Source organism: Actinia tenebrosa, unplaced genomic scaffold (assembly GCF_029948245.1).
Source record: "Actinia tenebrosa isolate PJP-AT-01 unplaced genomic scaffold, QUT_ActTen_1.0 PGA_scaffold16__25_contigs__length_10494907, whole genome shotgun sequence".
NCBI lineage: Eukaryota > Metazoa > Cnidaria > Anthozoa > Actiniaria > Actiniidae > Actinia > Actinia tenebrosa.
This window is the reverse complement of record NW_028292576.1, coordinates 1,745,700-1,762,398: the sequence shown is the minus strand read 5'-3', so window position 1 is coordinate 1,762,398 and position 16,699 is coordinate 1,745,700. Positions and strand designations below refer to the sequence as shown.

General features: G+C 38.8%; 1 protein-coding gene across 1 annotated transcript; it reads left to right on the top strand.

The window, feature by feature from the left end:
* The first annotated feature begins 4,846 nt into the window (after positions 1–4,846).
* On the top strand, positions 4,847–15,901 carry LOC116288060 (uncharacterized). Its single transcript, XM_031694771.2, has 5 exons — positions 4,847–5,012; positions 9,929–9,992; positions 10,330–10,510; positions 12,569–12,627; positions 13,149–15,901. The coding sequence occupies exons 1-5, from the start codon at positions 4,891–4,893 to the stop codon at positions 14,802–14,804; spliced, it is 2,082 nt and encodes a 693-aa protein (XP_031550631.2). The 5' UTR covers positions 4,847–4,890; the 3' UTR covers positions 14,805–15,901.
* Positions 15,902–16,699: the final 798 nt, after the last annotated feature.

The window sequence follows — 16,699 nt, the reverse complement described above, 5'->3', positions numbered from 1 at the left end:
ATTCATTTTGTTACTTCGTCTCTCACTAAATCGTCTTGTGGTGAATTGAATGTTAATTGACGCCATTGCTGTAAAACATTGCATTTACATTTGCCCCCTGCCAAAATGGCCGCCGTATCTTCGAAGTAGTCCATTATTTCGCGTTCGGAAAATCATTGTTGAATATGAGTTGAAGAACAATTCATAATATATATAAATCATTAGGTTGCGTTCATAGTGTATGGCAGAGGGGGGGGGGGGGGCAGGTGAAATAAGGGGGGGCATCGTAAAAATTTTCACCAGTAAAATGGGGAGGGGGGTTACGAAAGTTTTATCAAAGAATTGGGGGGGATGCCAATTGTTTAGAAGAATCCACTAGAGATTGCCCGGATGATAGCTATTTATGGGGGGGGGGGGGGGATTCATGGGGGCTGTTATGAATTTTTTTGTTAGTTAAAACTATAGGAACTGAAAATAATCAATTTTGTAATTATCTCTACAGATGTTAACGGGAAAGAAGGGGCTCGGAGAGGGTGTTCTTGTGATAAGAACAAATCCAGAAATACTATTTCGATTTGTTCGATGGCCGAAGGAAGTCGATGTCCTTGTGTGCAAAAGGGTGTTGCGTGTGATCGCCAATGTCGTTGCGGAGAATTTTGCAAGAATATGAGCACTATAACAAATGGAATGAATGACGAACAGTTTGGCAGGCTAACAGGTGCAGGTGTAGAGAAGAGAAGGTAAAACTAGATCCCAATTACAAAGCATGCAGTGATGGTGAAAGAAGGTCAAAATGTCCTTGTTTAGACGTAAAACAACCATGCAATGAAAGATGCTCATGCAAAAATTGCGACAATATGTATGGCGTCAATAGCTGGCGATTAAGTCCGTTAAGTCCAGCTCGTAAACGAAAACGCTCAAGCGCTTCAACTTTCAAAAAGAAAAGGGGAGCTGAGTACTTGATCAGTTTGAATGCAGTACCGTCAAGTAAAGTTTGGACGACGTTTGAAACATGTTTACTAATGATGGTGATGATGGTAATGAAATCCACAGACCTAGATACGGAAATGGATGGAAGTACCATTACGCTTATTTACAATTATGTTGTAAATTCGAAAATTTTGCGAAGAACAAAAATTTCCAGTTAGAATGAAAACAGTAACACAGATTCAAGCTAAGCTGAGACAACTGGATGACAAGCGTAAAATCTTTTTGACAAAATCAAATGAATGAACTCAGCAATGAACTAAGAAAGCCCCAAGAATAAATGGGACATCAACTATTAGGAATGTGCCCAATGTGCACGGTAAAAGAACATGTTAAACATCTTTATTTGTACTACATTTCTTGTTCCAGTTTTTCTTACAATAGAATCGTGATTTCATTAAATACTGATGATTTTTTTTAGCTTTTTAGCGCTCCATTAAGCAAGGCATTTAAAACTGATACAAACATGAGCGCACAATTAGACTGTCAATGTCCTATTTCGATTCAGTATGTGGTTTAGTGATTTAATTAGTCATTTTCATGTACTTTTCACCTGATATGGTTAATGGAATAAAAGTTTTATAAGTTAATGTTAAGTATCACGATTAGTCTTACACTACACTAGGTACGGTAGTTTTGTTTGTTTTTTTAGTTTTTTTTCTTATAGTTTGTTCTTGAATATGAGTGTTCAACTTTCTACTAGGGAAACTCTAATCAAAGTGACTCATTAATGGCTACTACTATTAATGATGTCAAGATTTCATCATTCCCTTATAAAAATTATAAACAATAAATTATGGAGCACGAGGGGAAAAGGCAGGGTCGTAGCAAGGTCAAAATAATGAGGCAAGGGAATAGGGAAGGGGGAGGGGTCCCCCTCTTGAGCTCTCAAGCCATGCCCATAGATATTGAAAGCACCACAGTTGAAAAAATATTGCTAAGGCCCAGAAATAAAGAAAACAGAGCTAATCACAAGAGTATGCGAAACATAACTCATAAAAACAGGGAATCACAGAACAAAGGGAAAAACATAAAACTTGATAATAGCAGGGAACGCTTGTCACAGAAAATCGGGAATACGAGGGATCACAGGCGATGAAAAGGGAAGACAGGGGAACATAGAGGAATACAGGAGATCACAGGGGAACAAATGTGAACACAGGAGAACACATTAAGAGAAAATAGGGGAACACTAGGGAACACAGGGGATCACATGGGAATACAGGGGAACACAGGGGCACACAGGGGAACACAGGGGAACATGGGAACACAGGGAACACATTGGAACACAGGGGGGAACCATGGGAACACAGGGGAACACATGGAACACAGGTGAACACATGGGAACACAGGGGAACCAGGGGAACACAGGGGAACACAGGGGAACACAGGGGAACACAGGGGAACACATGGGAACACAGGGGAACACAGGGGAACCAGGGGACACAGGGGAACACAGGGGAACACAGGGAACACAGGGAACACAGGGAACACAGTGGAACACAGGGAACACAGGGTAACACAGTGAACACAGGTGAAACAGGGGAAAAACAGGGGAACACAAGGGGAAACAGGGGAACACAGGGGACACAGGGGACCAGGGAACACAGGGGAACACAGGGGACACAGGGGAACACAGGGAACACAGGGTAGCACACACAGGGGTACACAGGGAACCAGGGGAAACACAGTGGAAACACAGGGGAACACAAGGGGAACACAGGGGACACGGGGAACACGGGGAACCCAGGGGAACCCAGGGGAACCCAGGGGAACCCAGGGGAACCCAGGGGAACCCAGGGGAACCCAGGGGAACCCAGGGGAACACAGGGGAACACAGGGGAACACAGGGGAACACAGGGGAACACAGGGGAACACAGGGGAACACAGGGGAACACAGGGGAACACAGGGGAACACAGGGGAACACAGGGGAACACAGGGGAACACAGGGGAACACAGGGGAACACAGGGGAACACAGGGGAACACAGGGGAACACAGGGGAACACAGGGGAACACAGGGGAACACAGGGGAACACAGGGAACACAGGGGAACACAGGGGAACACAGGGGAACACAGGGGAACACAGGGGAACACAGGGGAACACAGGGGAACACAGGGGAACACAGGGGAACACAGGGGAACACAGGGGAACACAGGGGAACACAGGGGAACACAGGGGAACACAGGGGAACACAGGGGAACACAGGGGAACACAGGGGAACACAGGGGAACACAGGGGAACACAGGGGAACACAGGGGAACACAGGGGAACACAGGGGAACACAGGGGAACACAGGGGAACACAGGGGAACACAGGGGAACACAGGGGAACACAGGGGAACACAGGGGAACACAGGGGAACACAGGGGAACACAGGGGAACACAGGGGAACACAGGGGAACACAGGGGAACACAGGGGAACACAGGGGAACACAGGGGAACACAGGGGAACACAGGGGAACACAGGGGAACACAGGGGAACACAGGGGAACACAGGGGAACACAGGGGAACACAGGGGAACACAGGGGAACACAGGGGAACACAGGGGAACACAGGGGAACACAGGGGAACACAGGGGAACACAGGGGAACACAGGGGAACACAGGGGAACACAGGGGAACACAGGGGAACACAGGGGAACACAGGGAACACAGGGGAACACAGGGGAACACAGGGGAACACAGGGGAACACAGGGGAACACAGGGGAACACAGGGGAACACAGGGGAATACAGGGGAATACAGGGGAACACAGGGGAACCCAGGGGAACCCAGGGGAACCCAGGGGAACCCAGGGGAACCCAGGGGAACACAGGGGAACACAGGGGAACACAGGGGAACACAGGGGAACACAGGGGAACACAGGGGAAACAGGGGAACACAGGGGAACACAGGGGAACACAGGGGAACACAGGGAACACGGGGAACACAGGGGAACACAGGGGAACACAGGGAACACAGGGGACACAGGGGAACACAGGGGAACACAGGGGGAACACAGGGGAACACAGGGGGAACACAGGGGAACACAGGGAACACAGGGGGAACACAGGGAACACAGGGGAACACGGGGAACACAGGGGAACACAGGGGAATACAGGGGAATACAGGGGAATACAGGGGAATACAGGGATACAGGGTAACACAGGGGAATACAGGGGAACACAGGGGATCACAGGGGAATACAGGGGAACACAGGGGAACACAGGGGATCACATGGGAACGCAGGGGAATGCAGGGGAATGCAGGGGAACACAGGGGATCACAGGGGAATGCAGGGGATCACAGGGGATCACAGGTGATCACAGGGGATCACAGGGGATCACAGGGGAACGCTGGGGATCACATGGGAACGCAGGGGAACACAGGGGAATACAGGGGAACACAGGGGAACACAGGGGATCACAGGGGAATACAGGGGAACACATAGGAATACAGGGGATCACAGGGGAACGCAGGGAATCTTTAAAATAGTGGTGTATAAAGCCGGGACAACTCATGTAGTTTTACACGAAGTACTGACCCAGACGCTTGTCTTTAAACCGATAGTTTTTCCTTTTTCGTAGAAGAAGTGTCTGACCAAATTAAACGAAGGTAATAAAGTTGATCTGGAAGAGGAACTGCTTGCAGTCTACTTGTCGAGACAACAAGTCCTGTTTCGACGTAGTTAAATTTAATGCAGCGGAGTAGCGGGCTTCCTGTGGTTTGGTTTAATAAATTTTTATAGGAATATCCAAAGATTTTCCTTTTTCTATTTCCCTGTATATTTTTTAATCTATTGGTACAATTTATTTTGTAATTTTAGCCGGAATCTCAGTAATATCGTAATGAGGAGGAAGTGACTGTTTTACTTCCTGTTTGCCTCGATTCGATGACCATTTCCAAGAAAACATTTGTAGAGTTGGCAGTGTTCTTGGGTTGATGCATGCGTTCTTAATTCGCAGTTCTCTTACCAAGAAAGCATGGAATTCTTCCCTACTTTTTCATGGCCAAAAGTCGTTTACTTCGTCAAATGTTAACTGGATAATGAAGAGGACTTCAAGGTAAGAACAAAGTATTTAAAGTCGTGAGAAATTTTATTCAGTTATCTTTTCCAGCTAAGCTTATATTTAGCGCCATGAGAATTTGTTTCTTTCATTTTTCAGCAGCAAGACAAAAAATTGGCATTAAGATTAGAAACGAGTTTATGTATTATACTTTCTAAACAAAGGTAGAATGCTACGAGAAAGAAAATGATGAATTTGATACAATTTGAATAGCGACCTTTTTACTGATACGGCGGCCATCTTTAATTATGCCCGGAGTAGTCAATCGATAAAAATCGATATCGATAAAAATCGATAGAAATCAGCTGATTTGTATCGATTTTTATGGGAAATCGTTTAAAATCGATTAAAAAAAATTGGTGTGAGTTCGATTTTTATCGATTTAATCGATTTTTATCGATCAAGATTTGACAGCTTTAATTCGATCCAATAATGAGTACAATCATATAATCAGCTTTATTTCACGGAAAGTATTCGAAAATATCGATGATAGTGCAATAGATTTTATAACTATTAATTCACAAGTAATAATATGTAGATCAGGCAGCTAATTATCCAAGTACTTTTGCTGTCTGTTCACTGATCACTATAACAAACTCCTAGTTAGTGTCAAGCTATGGTTACGAAAGAGTAATTGCCGGTGGTGTAAATCCGTAGCCACACGGCCCTTGTACGATCATAGATAGAAATTGTTCAAGACATAAATCGAAAAAAATCAATAGGTATATAATCAATCAATCGATAAAAATCGATACAAAAATTTAGTGTTAGTTCGATTTTTAACGATTGATCGATACAATCCATATCAATCAAATCAGCGGTGTCGATTGTTATCGATTTATCGATTGGCAAAATCGATATTAATTTTTATTACACATTTAAGCTCGATATCCGTGAAATAAAGCCGTGAATAAAAACCATATCAGTGAAGTGATACAATATCACTTCACGGTAAACTGTCCAATCAAATCTTGCGATATATTTTACTTGAACCAATCACATTATCACATAAATCTCTATTTAGTGTTTATTTCTATCAAATTCAAGATGAATTTTGTGCTTCTTGCATTTTTAATTAAGCTTTAATATCTTGAATGATTTTGAATTGGAAACGTATAATTCTTTAACATTTTGAAATGGTGTAAGTCGGTTAAGGATATTTAAGACAATAAAACATTTTGTGTGTGTTATATATCGAGCCTAAATGTGTAATAAACAAATTATTACATGTTAAGAACTTGATATCGTTTTTATTCACTCGTTTTTCCGTATCATATCGCTCACTCGCTCGAGGACTCGCTCGTTCGCGATATGATACGGAAAAACTTGTGAATAAAAATGATATCAAGTTCTTAACATGTGATAATCTCTATTTATTCGATTGACTACTCCGGGAATTATGGGATACCTAGGGTAAAACGTAGAAAATTTAGAAAGCATAGAGCACAGGGAGCCCAATTTAGATAAAAGTGAATGGTAAAAGTAAAATCAGAACAATTGAATAATTTATTTTTTTTGATTTAGGGTCAAGATAGGAATGCACCCTGTAATACAAAAGAGTTCAAAATTGATAAAAAATGCACTAAAGCATTTTTTTTTTTTGCGCCTGCCTTTGCTTTCCTAATTCTCCTGATATATATGTATATATATATATGTATATATGTATACGCTTGATTGCAGAAAGGTTGTAGTATACAGTTTGTACATTTATACAGATATACCTCTTTTAACTTTACTTTGTGCAATAGTTAATGTCTATGATACAATAGAAGCTATATGTAAAAATGTATAATACAATTTATAATATATGTATAATTATATATATGTTCAGCAGGTATCACCTACAATATGTTTTATTTGACATTTTGTTCAATAGACTGTTTGATTATCTGTTCAAGCGAGCTAGTCAATTAGTCAAACAAGACCCTGGTTCCAGGGTAAGCTTAGCCTGCTGTGCAGACGTTTTTAGTGTCGGCTCGTTCCTTTCCCTCCCCACAAATGTCTGCTCAAACTAGCCACACATTCCTTTCCCTTTGTTTAATCGGACCAATAGAAACGCCAACAAATAATGTAAACAACTGCCCACATTCAAATTCCTGTGAAAGCGTATCGTCCAAAGTTCGTAAATCCTCGTATAAAATATGGATATTATAAATATATTCCTATATGGATAGGACTCATAATAAAGTTGTAGGAGCTGAATCTAACCGCTTTTTATGTTCGTGTGAGCATGTGAGGGAGTTGTAAATGAAAAGATAAGAATATTTGACAAATCTACCGTCGACATCAAAGAACCTATCAAAAAAATACTGGACATCAAGCTCAGTCTTTATGATTCAAACAGTAAATCATCAGTTTTCCAGTTCCTGTTAGAAGATTTACGAAAACGTCTCGTTTTTCAGAGACGAAGCACCTTAAGGATTCTTTCTGATACGAATTAGGATTGCTTATCTAAATTTCACAGACATTTCCAAAGGCTTCATCAATATCAAAGTAAGCCAAGGTGAAGGTCAGCTTCCAGCATTTCGGGAGGTGTGCTCTGATTGGTCAATCTAAGGGAAAGGAATGTGTGCCTAGTTTGAGCAGACGTTTGTGGGGAGGGATCGAAAGGAACAAGCCGACACTAAAAACGTTTGCACAGCAGGCTAGGGTAAGCTGGGATACCTGGATACCTGGAGGACCTGGTTTCAACATGTATGGAGGATTTGGTTGGTTGAGCTTCCAAAAATACTGATAAAGTATTGTGACGTCTCAAAGTAATGATAAAGCAGACCCTGGTTGGGACAGTTTACTAGTATCAGAGTCTCAAAGAATCTAAAGGAGAAGTAAAAATAAGTTGCAAAATTTCGAACGACAGGGTTAAGACCCATTTGCAGGCAGAGCTTTTATGCCATACTCATCAAAAAACTCAATCTGGAACTCCAATTCCAGTTCCAGGGATCCAGATTTTGGCATACGTAATTAGCTTGTTGCCTCTCAAAAGCATGCACATTCACACAACTCGCTTTAATTAAAATCAAAATGCTTCATTTAAAACGTAAATACAGGCTAATATTTGCTCAAAACCTCTCTCATAATTGCTTTACACTTAATAATTTGTCTATATTTTTTAATGAATCGCTTTTTTTTTTTTGAAGAAAAATTAAAGGAGATCATATATGCTTCGAACGGCAAAGATCAAAAGCTGGAATGTGCGTAAAAAATAATTTATTTTGCTTCTTAAATCAAATAGAAACTTAAAATAAATATTGCTATGTACATAATGTTCCTAATGTTTGAAGCCAAAACAGTTCATATTATAAATACATAAAAATAGGCTATATACATAAGACTACAGTATATTGTCAAGTTCAAAAGAATTATGAGTCATACTGAGTGGAATATTTGTTTACTAGATCGCTTATCATAATTCTGTCGCTTGTGACCCTGTTCTCCTCATCGATCTTTGCTTGCTCATGCAGAAAATACTGATAGAGTAGATGAATCATGAATAGATAAACCAATACAAGCTATTGCTCATGAAGTTCATTGAAAATTCTTAGAAATAATCGCTTCGAAATTATCACGCTATCTTCTTGGCTTGAAATCCTTTACAAAATTAATAAATAAATATTTGTAGTTGGGCTGTCTTGAATTATGGCGTGCCTGTGCCACGTGATCTGCTAACTCCGCCCTCTCATAGTCACTTGACAACATATTGGCATTGATTGACATCTGGTACATGATAATTAATTAGACTATAGACAAGAACCCTATAGCAGATGCCCGCAAAGGTCTCTTGGGTAAGTTCCTGAAGACCCCTGGGTAACTATTGCACAACTTTGTCATTTTGTCGCGGAGAAAAAAAAAACAAAGGCATTTTATAGCTGGTATCCCAGCAATTATGTCCAACTATAACTGTGGATGTTAATAGCGAAGACCAAGACAAAAAAACACTGTTATGTGTCATAACATCTACTGTTTTGTCAAAAAATATTGATGTTTATCTCAGTCTATATTCCTTTGCAGTTTTCATAATCTTGCCAGTAAACACGCTTAGCCATTTTGCCACATGAAAGTTATTTTTGGAAGCACAAACAATTTAGAGACATTTTATGGGTAAAACAACACTAATTTATGAGGTTTTTCATGCATTTGTGGACAGTGGCAATGATAGATTACATTCTTGTCAAAAAATATTGACTTTACTGTATTTGGATGTTCTTACTAGATCCATCTCTAGTACAGGGATGTTGTCCCTGAATTAAATTTAATAATAATATTACATACTGTATATAAATACCAGCTACTGTTTAAGCATATACTGTATATATTTATTAAAAACTACATACTATACTTAATAGCAACTTTCTTTTTTCTATTGTAAATGTTTTTTAAATATGTTATATTAGAGACAGCTATACTTGTTATTGTCACTAATATTGTGGTCATGCAGCTTATGCTATGACAAATCTTATGTAGAGACAGGAATTAGATAAACAATATGCAGCAGCCATATAAATACCCAGATATCACTTAATTTGCAATATACAACAGTTACAGTAGTATATTCAATATGGCAGAGGATTAACTGCAAAGGGGACTATTCCAAAAATCAAGATTTGAGCTGGTGTTGGCACAAAGCACAAAAAACTTAATCTGTAGGACTCATAAAAGCCACTGTTTGTTAATTACATTTTGATTAATTTTTATGTTATGCAAAACATCTTGCCTACAGTTATCCAGTGGCTTTTCTGGTTCCTCGTGGAACATTTAAAGTTCTAATAATATTTTCTCAGTTTCTAGAATCAAGTAGATACTCCAAAAATGACATAACGAATGCCAAGTCGGTTTCAGTGCTATTTTATTAACTAAATGAATGAAATTATAATTTGATTCTTTTTTTTTTTTTTTTCTTTTTTTTTTTTTTGCAGTCAATATACAGAACAAAACAACAAAAGATTGAAAACCAATAATATGGCTGATAACACACTTAAGGTACCAACTAAAAATTCAATTCAATACACCCTTTAAGTTAGATACTGTTTTACTATTCCAAGCCTTTCATTCCACTAGAATACAGTATAATTTCTATGTTAATGGTTACATATCAGAAGACACATGGATGACAGAATTTTATTCTCAAGGAAATGACCTAAAACATTAATATGCTCAAGCTAAAAAGGTCATCAGAATCAGGCCATTTACATTATAGAGAAGATATTCTTAAAGTATTTGGTATGATGTACAGTAGTGATAGTAAAATGTCATCATGCAAATTCCATACCTATTTATTGCCAGAATAATTTCTTCTGCCACTTTTTTATAATTTCAGTCTGCCCCTGAATCAAGACATTCATCTCCTGATAACATAAAAGAGGTCAACGGTGATTTGTTTACATGTCCTAAAACTCACTCCCTGGCTCACTGCATTAGTGCTGATGTTAAGATGGGCAAAGGGATTGCTGTAAGGTTCAAAAATGAATTCAGTGGTGTTACTGAGCTTTATAATCAAGGTAAAAAAATCAGTCTTGATTTTCATATCCAAGCATATTTTTATAGTAAAAAGCTCATAGCAAATACTTTAAATTATTAAAGAGATGTAATAAAGTAATGTAAGGCTGCGTTCATAATGCATGGCAGAGGAGGGGGGGCGCAGGTGAAATTTAGGGGGAACCAGAAACATTTTTACCATTAAAATCGGGGGTTTGAAAAACATTTTCAGAGATTTGGGGGGTGCAAAATCTCTAGAAGGAGCTACGAGAGATTGCAGGAGTGTAGCTTGTTATGCAATATAACTCTACATCAATTCTCATGAATATATATGCTTTAATTAATAAATTGTCCACATTTCCTTATTACATGTACATCTCCTTTGGTCATGTACATGACTGGGACCGAGGGAAGCAGTGTGTTTTATGGTCCTGAGATGGTCGTGTTTCACGAGGCTAAGCCGAGGGAAACATTGTTGTTCGAGGGACCACAAAACTCAGTGCTTTCAAAAGGTTCATGTCAATAAGTGTTTTAATTGTCAAGTATACCAATTGTCAAAGAAAAAAAAGCAGTTATTTGATTTTTTGATTTTTTGATTTCCAAAAACTTAGAAAAAATTACATTCCTGGGAAAATCACTTCTGGTATTATTACCGCCAGCCAACAACTTATTGTTGCCTGTTGCCGTGAAAACATCAAAACTTGTTCATGTTCATGTGATACGCTCTCGCCCACTCAGAGTATAAAAAAAATGGACTCTGATAGTTGGCACTATATTAACAACGAATCTTGCAAACGGTGTATTACATGATGCTACCTACAGTGTACTGCATGCATCACTTTTTCCATTGGTGTCCTCTAAGGGAATCATCATTGTATATTTTGTATACATCATGTATGATAAGTATGCTTTATTTTATTTTATTTTTACATCAGGTTTTCATTGCTCTTCTCAGGTTGAGCTAGTATATCACATAACCCCTTGCCAAAATTATTCCCAAGTATCTCAAAGACGGGGGCGGCTTTGAAATATTTCATGGAAGATTTGGGGCTAACGAACTAATTAAATATGCAGGGGGAATATAGACATTAGAATGCAATTGGAATATGACATATATGTCATATTCCCCTTGCATCTAATGTCTATTTCCCTGCACATTTAATTAACAGGGGTTTGCGCATGGCAATGGGTCAGTGTAAGTACACACAAGGGATGTTACTTTATACACTGACCCTGCCCCCAAATAAGATTTCAGTGAAACAACATGTGAGGTATTTAAGGTTCATGCAATAGCCCATGTGGGTGTCTCAATTATAAAGTATGCATGCTCATCAAGACATAACATGGAGTGTAAAAGCACAGAGAACCCATGGCCGCTAGGTTTTTGTTGTAGTATATTACCGTAAAGGTAATGTGATTGGCAATATATCACTTTTTGACATTTTTGAACACAATTGAGAAAATTAATTTTCAACTGACGTTTCTTTTGTACGTTGTCCATTCTTAGTGGCTCCTGAAGTTTCATCTGCAAAAACACATAATTTAAGCAACTCTTCTGCCACATTAAATATTGTTAAAGATGCATAACTTTGCTAGTTTGTTATTCAGAAAACCTCCCCGATGTAAAAATAAACCATATCGGCCTTCAGCTCATGGTTACATAATATATCACAAAACCGGTTATATATTATATAATATATCACATAACCATGAGCTGAAGTCTGATAGCCCTAACACATTAAAATTGTCTCCCAAATTAGTAGGGCGCGAGATATTATTATTATTATCATTATCATTATCATTGTCATTGTCATTGTCATTGTCATTATCATTATCATTGTCATTATCATTATCATTGTCATTGTCATTATCATTATCATTGTCATTATCATTGTCATTATCATGATTATCATTATCATTATCATTGTCATTATCATGATTATCATTATCATTATTATTATTATTATTATTATTGTTATTACTATTATTACATGCTGTATGCTGTAAGTGTACAGTACATAATTTCCTTATCCTGGAAGGCCATGAAATTGCCTGGCTGATTTTTCATGGATTTTTTTTAGGTCAGAGACCTGGGGGTCTGGCTGTACTTAAAAGAGGTGATAGGTTTATCTACTACTTGGTGAGTCACGTAATGTACCTAAAATGTGTAATACATATTATATTTTGTCAACACTTTAGACTCAGCTATTAAGTTCCGTTTTTATTTTTTGTTTGTCAGTTTACCTGCAAGTCTCATATTCTTTAATTTTTCCATGTTTCTAGTCATTGTATAGTCAAAGTGTTTGGCATTGCTATTCTTTAACTTATTTTGAATGATGGATTAAACCAGCAAGCAGTGGGGGCACACTTTTCGTTTCTATATCATTCTTTGTTTTTTATTATGGAGGTATTCGTATGTGCGATGGAAATCCCTAACCTCCTGCTAGACAGAAGTCAGTAAGAAAACCACTGACTGAGGAGAAAGTACATGTTCACACATCATTAATAGCACCCTAAATTTTTACATCACATTAAATAACCACCTTAAGATTGAAAAGAGCCACCCTAGTTCTCCTAGGGGAAGTATATAAACGGCAATCCTTATATCATGGTCAACTTAGTGATAACAATAAAATGTTGAAATTTCTAATTATTTACCAGGTCACTAAAGAAAAGTATTGGGAGAAACCAACTTACGATACATTGTGGAGTTCGCTGAGAAAGATGAGGGATCACAACAAAGACAATGGGGTAACAAATATCTGTATGCCGAAGATAGGGTGTGGTCTTGACCGGTTAAAGTGGCATGTAGTGCTAAAAATGATTCAAGATATTTATTCGGATTTAGATATCCAAATAACTATTTACCATTATGAAGATGATAAGAAAGGAGCAGGCAAGGAAAGAGCAAACCCAAGGAATTCTGGTGGTCATGAGCAAGCTTGGTCAAGAGGTCAGTCTTCAAGCCGTCGTAATAGGCCTGGAAACGGACCTGGATCTGAAACAAGACATTCAAGTGCGCCTCACGGACAATCGTTTCAAAGAGAAGGACATTTTCGTCAAGCGGGGTCAGCAAAACAGCCTTTGCGTACAGAAGACAATCGAGAATATGGACCAGCACCTCCATATCATTCTCAGAAAGGAAATGGAAGACAAACAAATATTCCCGATTTTGCAAGGAGCCAAACAGCTTCTTGTACAGGAAAAGAGACATACCAGGAAGAGTTTCCAGGTCTTAACGCAGGAAAAAGTATACGGCAAGACGAAGAAACCTGTAGAGAGAACGATAAAGATCTTGCAAGAAGAGACCTGCAAAAACAGGAGTCAAAACATATAAGCAAAACAAAACTGACTGCTGCTAGTTTTCCCGTGAAGATAAACAGAGAATCCTACCAGTCAGGTCGGCATGGTCACGATGGTTATGAGAGGTCAGAGGTTGAAAGAAAGGGAAATGATGGTGTAAGAAAGGACAAAAGAGAGGACGATGACGATACAAGAAAAGTTGATGGTCAAAGTAAAAGACAGGAGAAAGGAAGGGATAGTGACCAACGTCAAAAACTCGAGAGCGGAAACCAAAAGGCAAGTAAGAAGAGTAGACATAATGAAAACTACCGAAAGAGAAAGGATGATGACGAGGGTCAGAAGACGAGAGGTGGCAGCAAAGAACGAAGAAAGGAAAGCCATGATGGTGTAAGAAAGGAAAAAAGAGATGACGATGACGATGCAAGAAAAGTTGATGGCCAAAGTAAAAGACAGGAGAAAGGAAGGGATAATGACCAACATCAAAAACTCGAGAGTGGAAACCAAGAGACAAGTAAGAATGGTAGACATGATGAATATGGGAAAAGAAAGGATGATGACGAGGGTCAGAAGACAAGAGATGGCAGCAAAGAACGAAGTAAGGAAAACCATGATGGTGTAAGAAAGGACAAAAGAGAGGACGATGACGATGCAAGAAAAGTTGATGAAAATCAAGACAAGCATAGCAAAAGCCAAACCTACACCAAAATAGATGATCTTTCACAAGATAAAAGTGAAACAGAAAAAGAACAAGGGAATAAGATGAATATCAAAGAAGGCAAATACAAAGAAGACGACAAAATTAGTGGCACTCAAAACCAATCTCACTCAGAATGCAAGAATTCAGACGATGTAAGTTTAGCATCAGCTAATGAAAGTGCAGTGCAAACTCTACCAAGTCATGAAGGAGATTGTGAAGATGACGGGGAACACCCAAGTGGATCACATGATGACGTGAAACGATCAAAGAAAAAGAAAAAGAAGAAAAAAAAGAAAAAGAAAAAGTCGAGTGAATAATACTGATATTGTAAAGTTAAGAAGGTCACGCTTGGATTGTAAAACTAACCAGCAAGGAATGACTTTCATTTAAGAATTTACTACATTTATTGATTTCAGTTTCTTACGAAGTCGTGATTTCGTACACTTTTCTTGATTTGTTGTGGCGTCCCGACTAATTTTTTTCTACAACTTTTATTACAATTATTAGAGTCTTCCGATTTAGAGATATTGTAGGGCAAAGTAGGCAAAGCTAATCTTGCATTGCTGTTGGGGTAACCTTGCTGGCTGGAGTCATAGTTCCAACTCACATTAGCTACCGTTGCTATGTCCCACAAGCTCAGCAATTAGCTAGAATATCTCCGAATTTAAAACCCTGCTATTGAAAAATTGATTATAAACTGGTTCAATGGACTAAATCCACTTGGGCGTAAAGATTTGCCAATTTCAGACCATGTGTCACTCTCTAGAGAATAAGATTCTTTGAGTCGTACAGAATGTATACCATATATCCGTGAAAAAGTTTGTAAGAAATTAGTATAAGTTCAGTAGACTTCAGTAAACCGTAGACCTACAAAATTTTGCACTAATTTGTACAATTTTGTTAAGTAACTCTCTTACGGATATATGGTGTGCACTCGTGTCTTCTCATGTACAAACGTTAAACAAAGAAATAATACTGTAGAGAATGACCCGTGGTCTAAAATGGGAAAACAGTGGATTAGGTCTATTTACTATCCTGTGCAAATAGACTACAAGAGAATTGTCTCGTAATCTCTGCAGTGCTCTTTAAAACAGATACGGTGAAACTATTTAGTATTTAATGTCAAAATTTTTAGTACAAAGTTTTGTAGGTCTATTGTCTTCTAGAGTGACCACAGTAAATCCGTGAAGCTTTAGTAATACTAAATAGCACAATTTCTTGCAAATTCCATTGTTTTCTATTGTTTGACTAGCACTATTTTGTACTATTTAGTAATTAGTGTTTCACGGATATACTGTGGCCACTCTAAAGTCTACTGAAATTACAATTTTTTGCACATTTGCGCTATTTCTTACAAAGTTTTTCACGGATGTATGCACACTTTGACCTGGGGTAATTAAATTACGTCATCGGTTTTTGCGTCACTAGTCGTTGCCAAAAATACTCTTCAAGGACACAAACGAGTAAGAGCAGTTTTTGCATGATTGTGAAGAGCTCAGTTCCGTAAGCTTGCTTTGTCGTGACTGATTGGCTGATTTTTTTTCTTGCGCAATGTGATTGGTTAGGCACTGCCGTGACCTTGACGTGACCTTGTCCGTCCGTATTTGATTGAATGGAGAGTAAATTCTCGAGCAATGTGATTGGTCTAGCGTTTCCCTTGCCACTATTTTCGAGACATTGGTTCTCTGGTCAAACACAAAGCGCTCAAGCGAGGCGCTAAGGTACTTTTAAAGGATTATGCAAATTTGAACTTTGCAAACCCGACTGAATGCTTTGTGTTTGTCCAGTGAACCGTGTATGGAAAATGGTGAATGTTACACTAATGAGGATACTGAAGATTTGGATAGCGACGAAGAAACTGACATTGTTACTCATGCGATAGGAATTACTGATAGTGAGGAAAACGATGACAGAGAATGAAGAAGTCGAAACAGTCAATGTTACAATAAGTGGTAGACGTGTGTAACCAAGAAAATTTTGGTCGATCTTCGTCCTGTCCTCGAGCCCAGCACTCCCACTTTGTTACGCTTAGCTGAACTTGTTCTTACTCTTAATTGTTTTTCTTTCGGTGATCGGTATTATCGGCAGGTAAACGGTGTTGCTATGGGTACTAAGATGGGCCCTAGTTATGCCAAATTGTTTGTTGGTTATATCGAAAACCTTGTTTTTCAACAATATGCTGGACCCAAACCTGAGTTTTTTGGACGGTATA

What these genes read in the sequence shown, in the direction of transcription:
- LOC116288060 (XM_031694771.2), top strand. Translation starts at nt 4,891, where the DNA reads ATGCATGCGTTCTTAATTCGCAGTTCTCTTACCAAGAAAGCATGGAAT. An exon ending in TGGCTGATAACACACTTAAG is followed by an intron (nt 9,993 to 10,329) that starts GTACCAACTAAA and finishes TTATAATTTCAG; the next exon opens with TCTGCCCCTGAATCAAGACA. An exon ending in ATAGGTTTATCTACTACTTG is followed by an intron (nt 12,628 to 13,148) that starts GTGAGTCACGTA and finishes ATTATTTACCAG; the next exon opens with GTCACTAAAGAAAAGTATTG.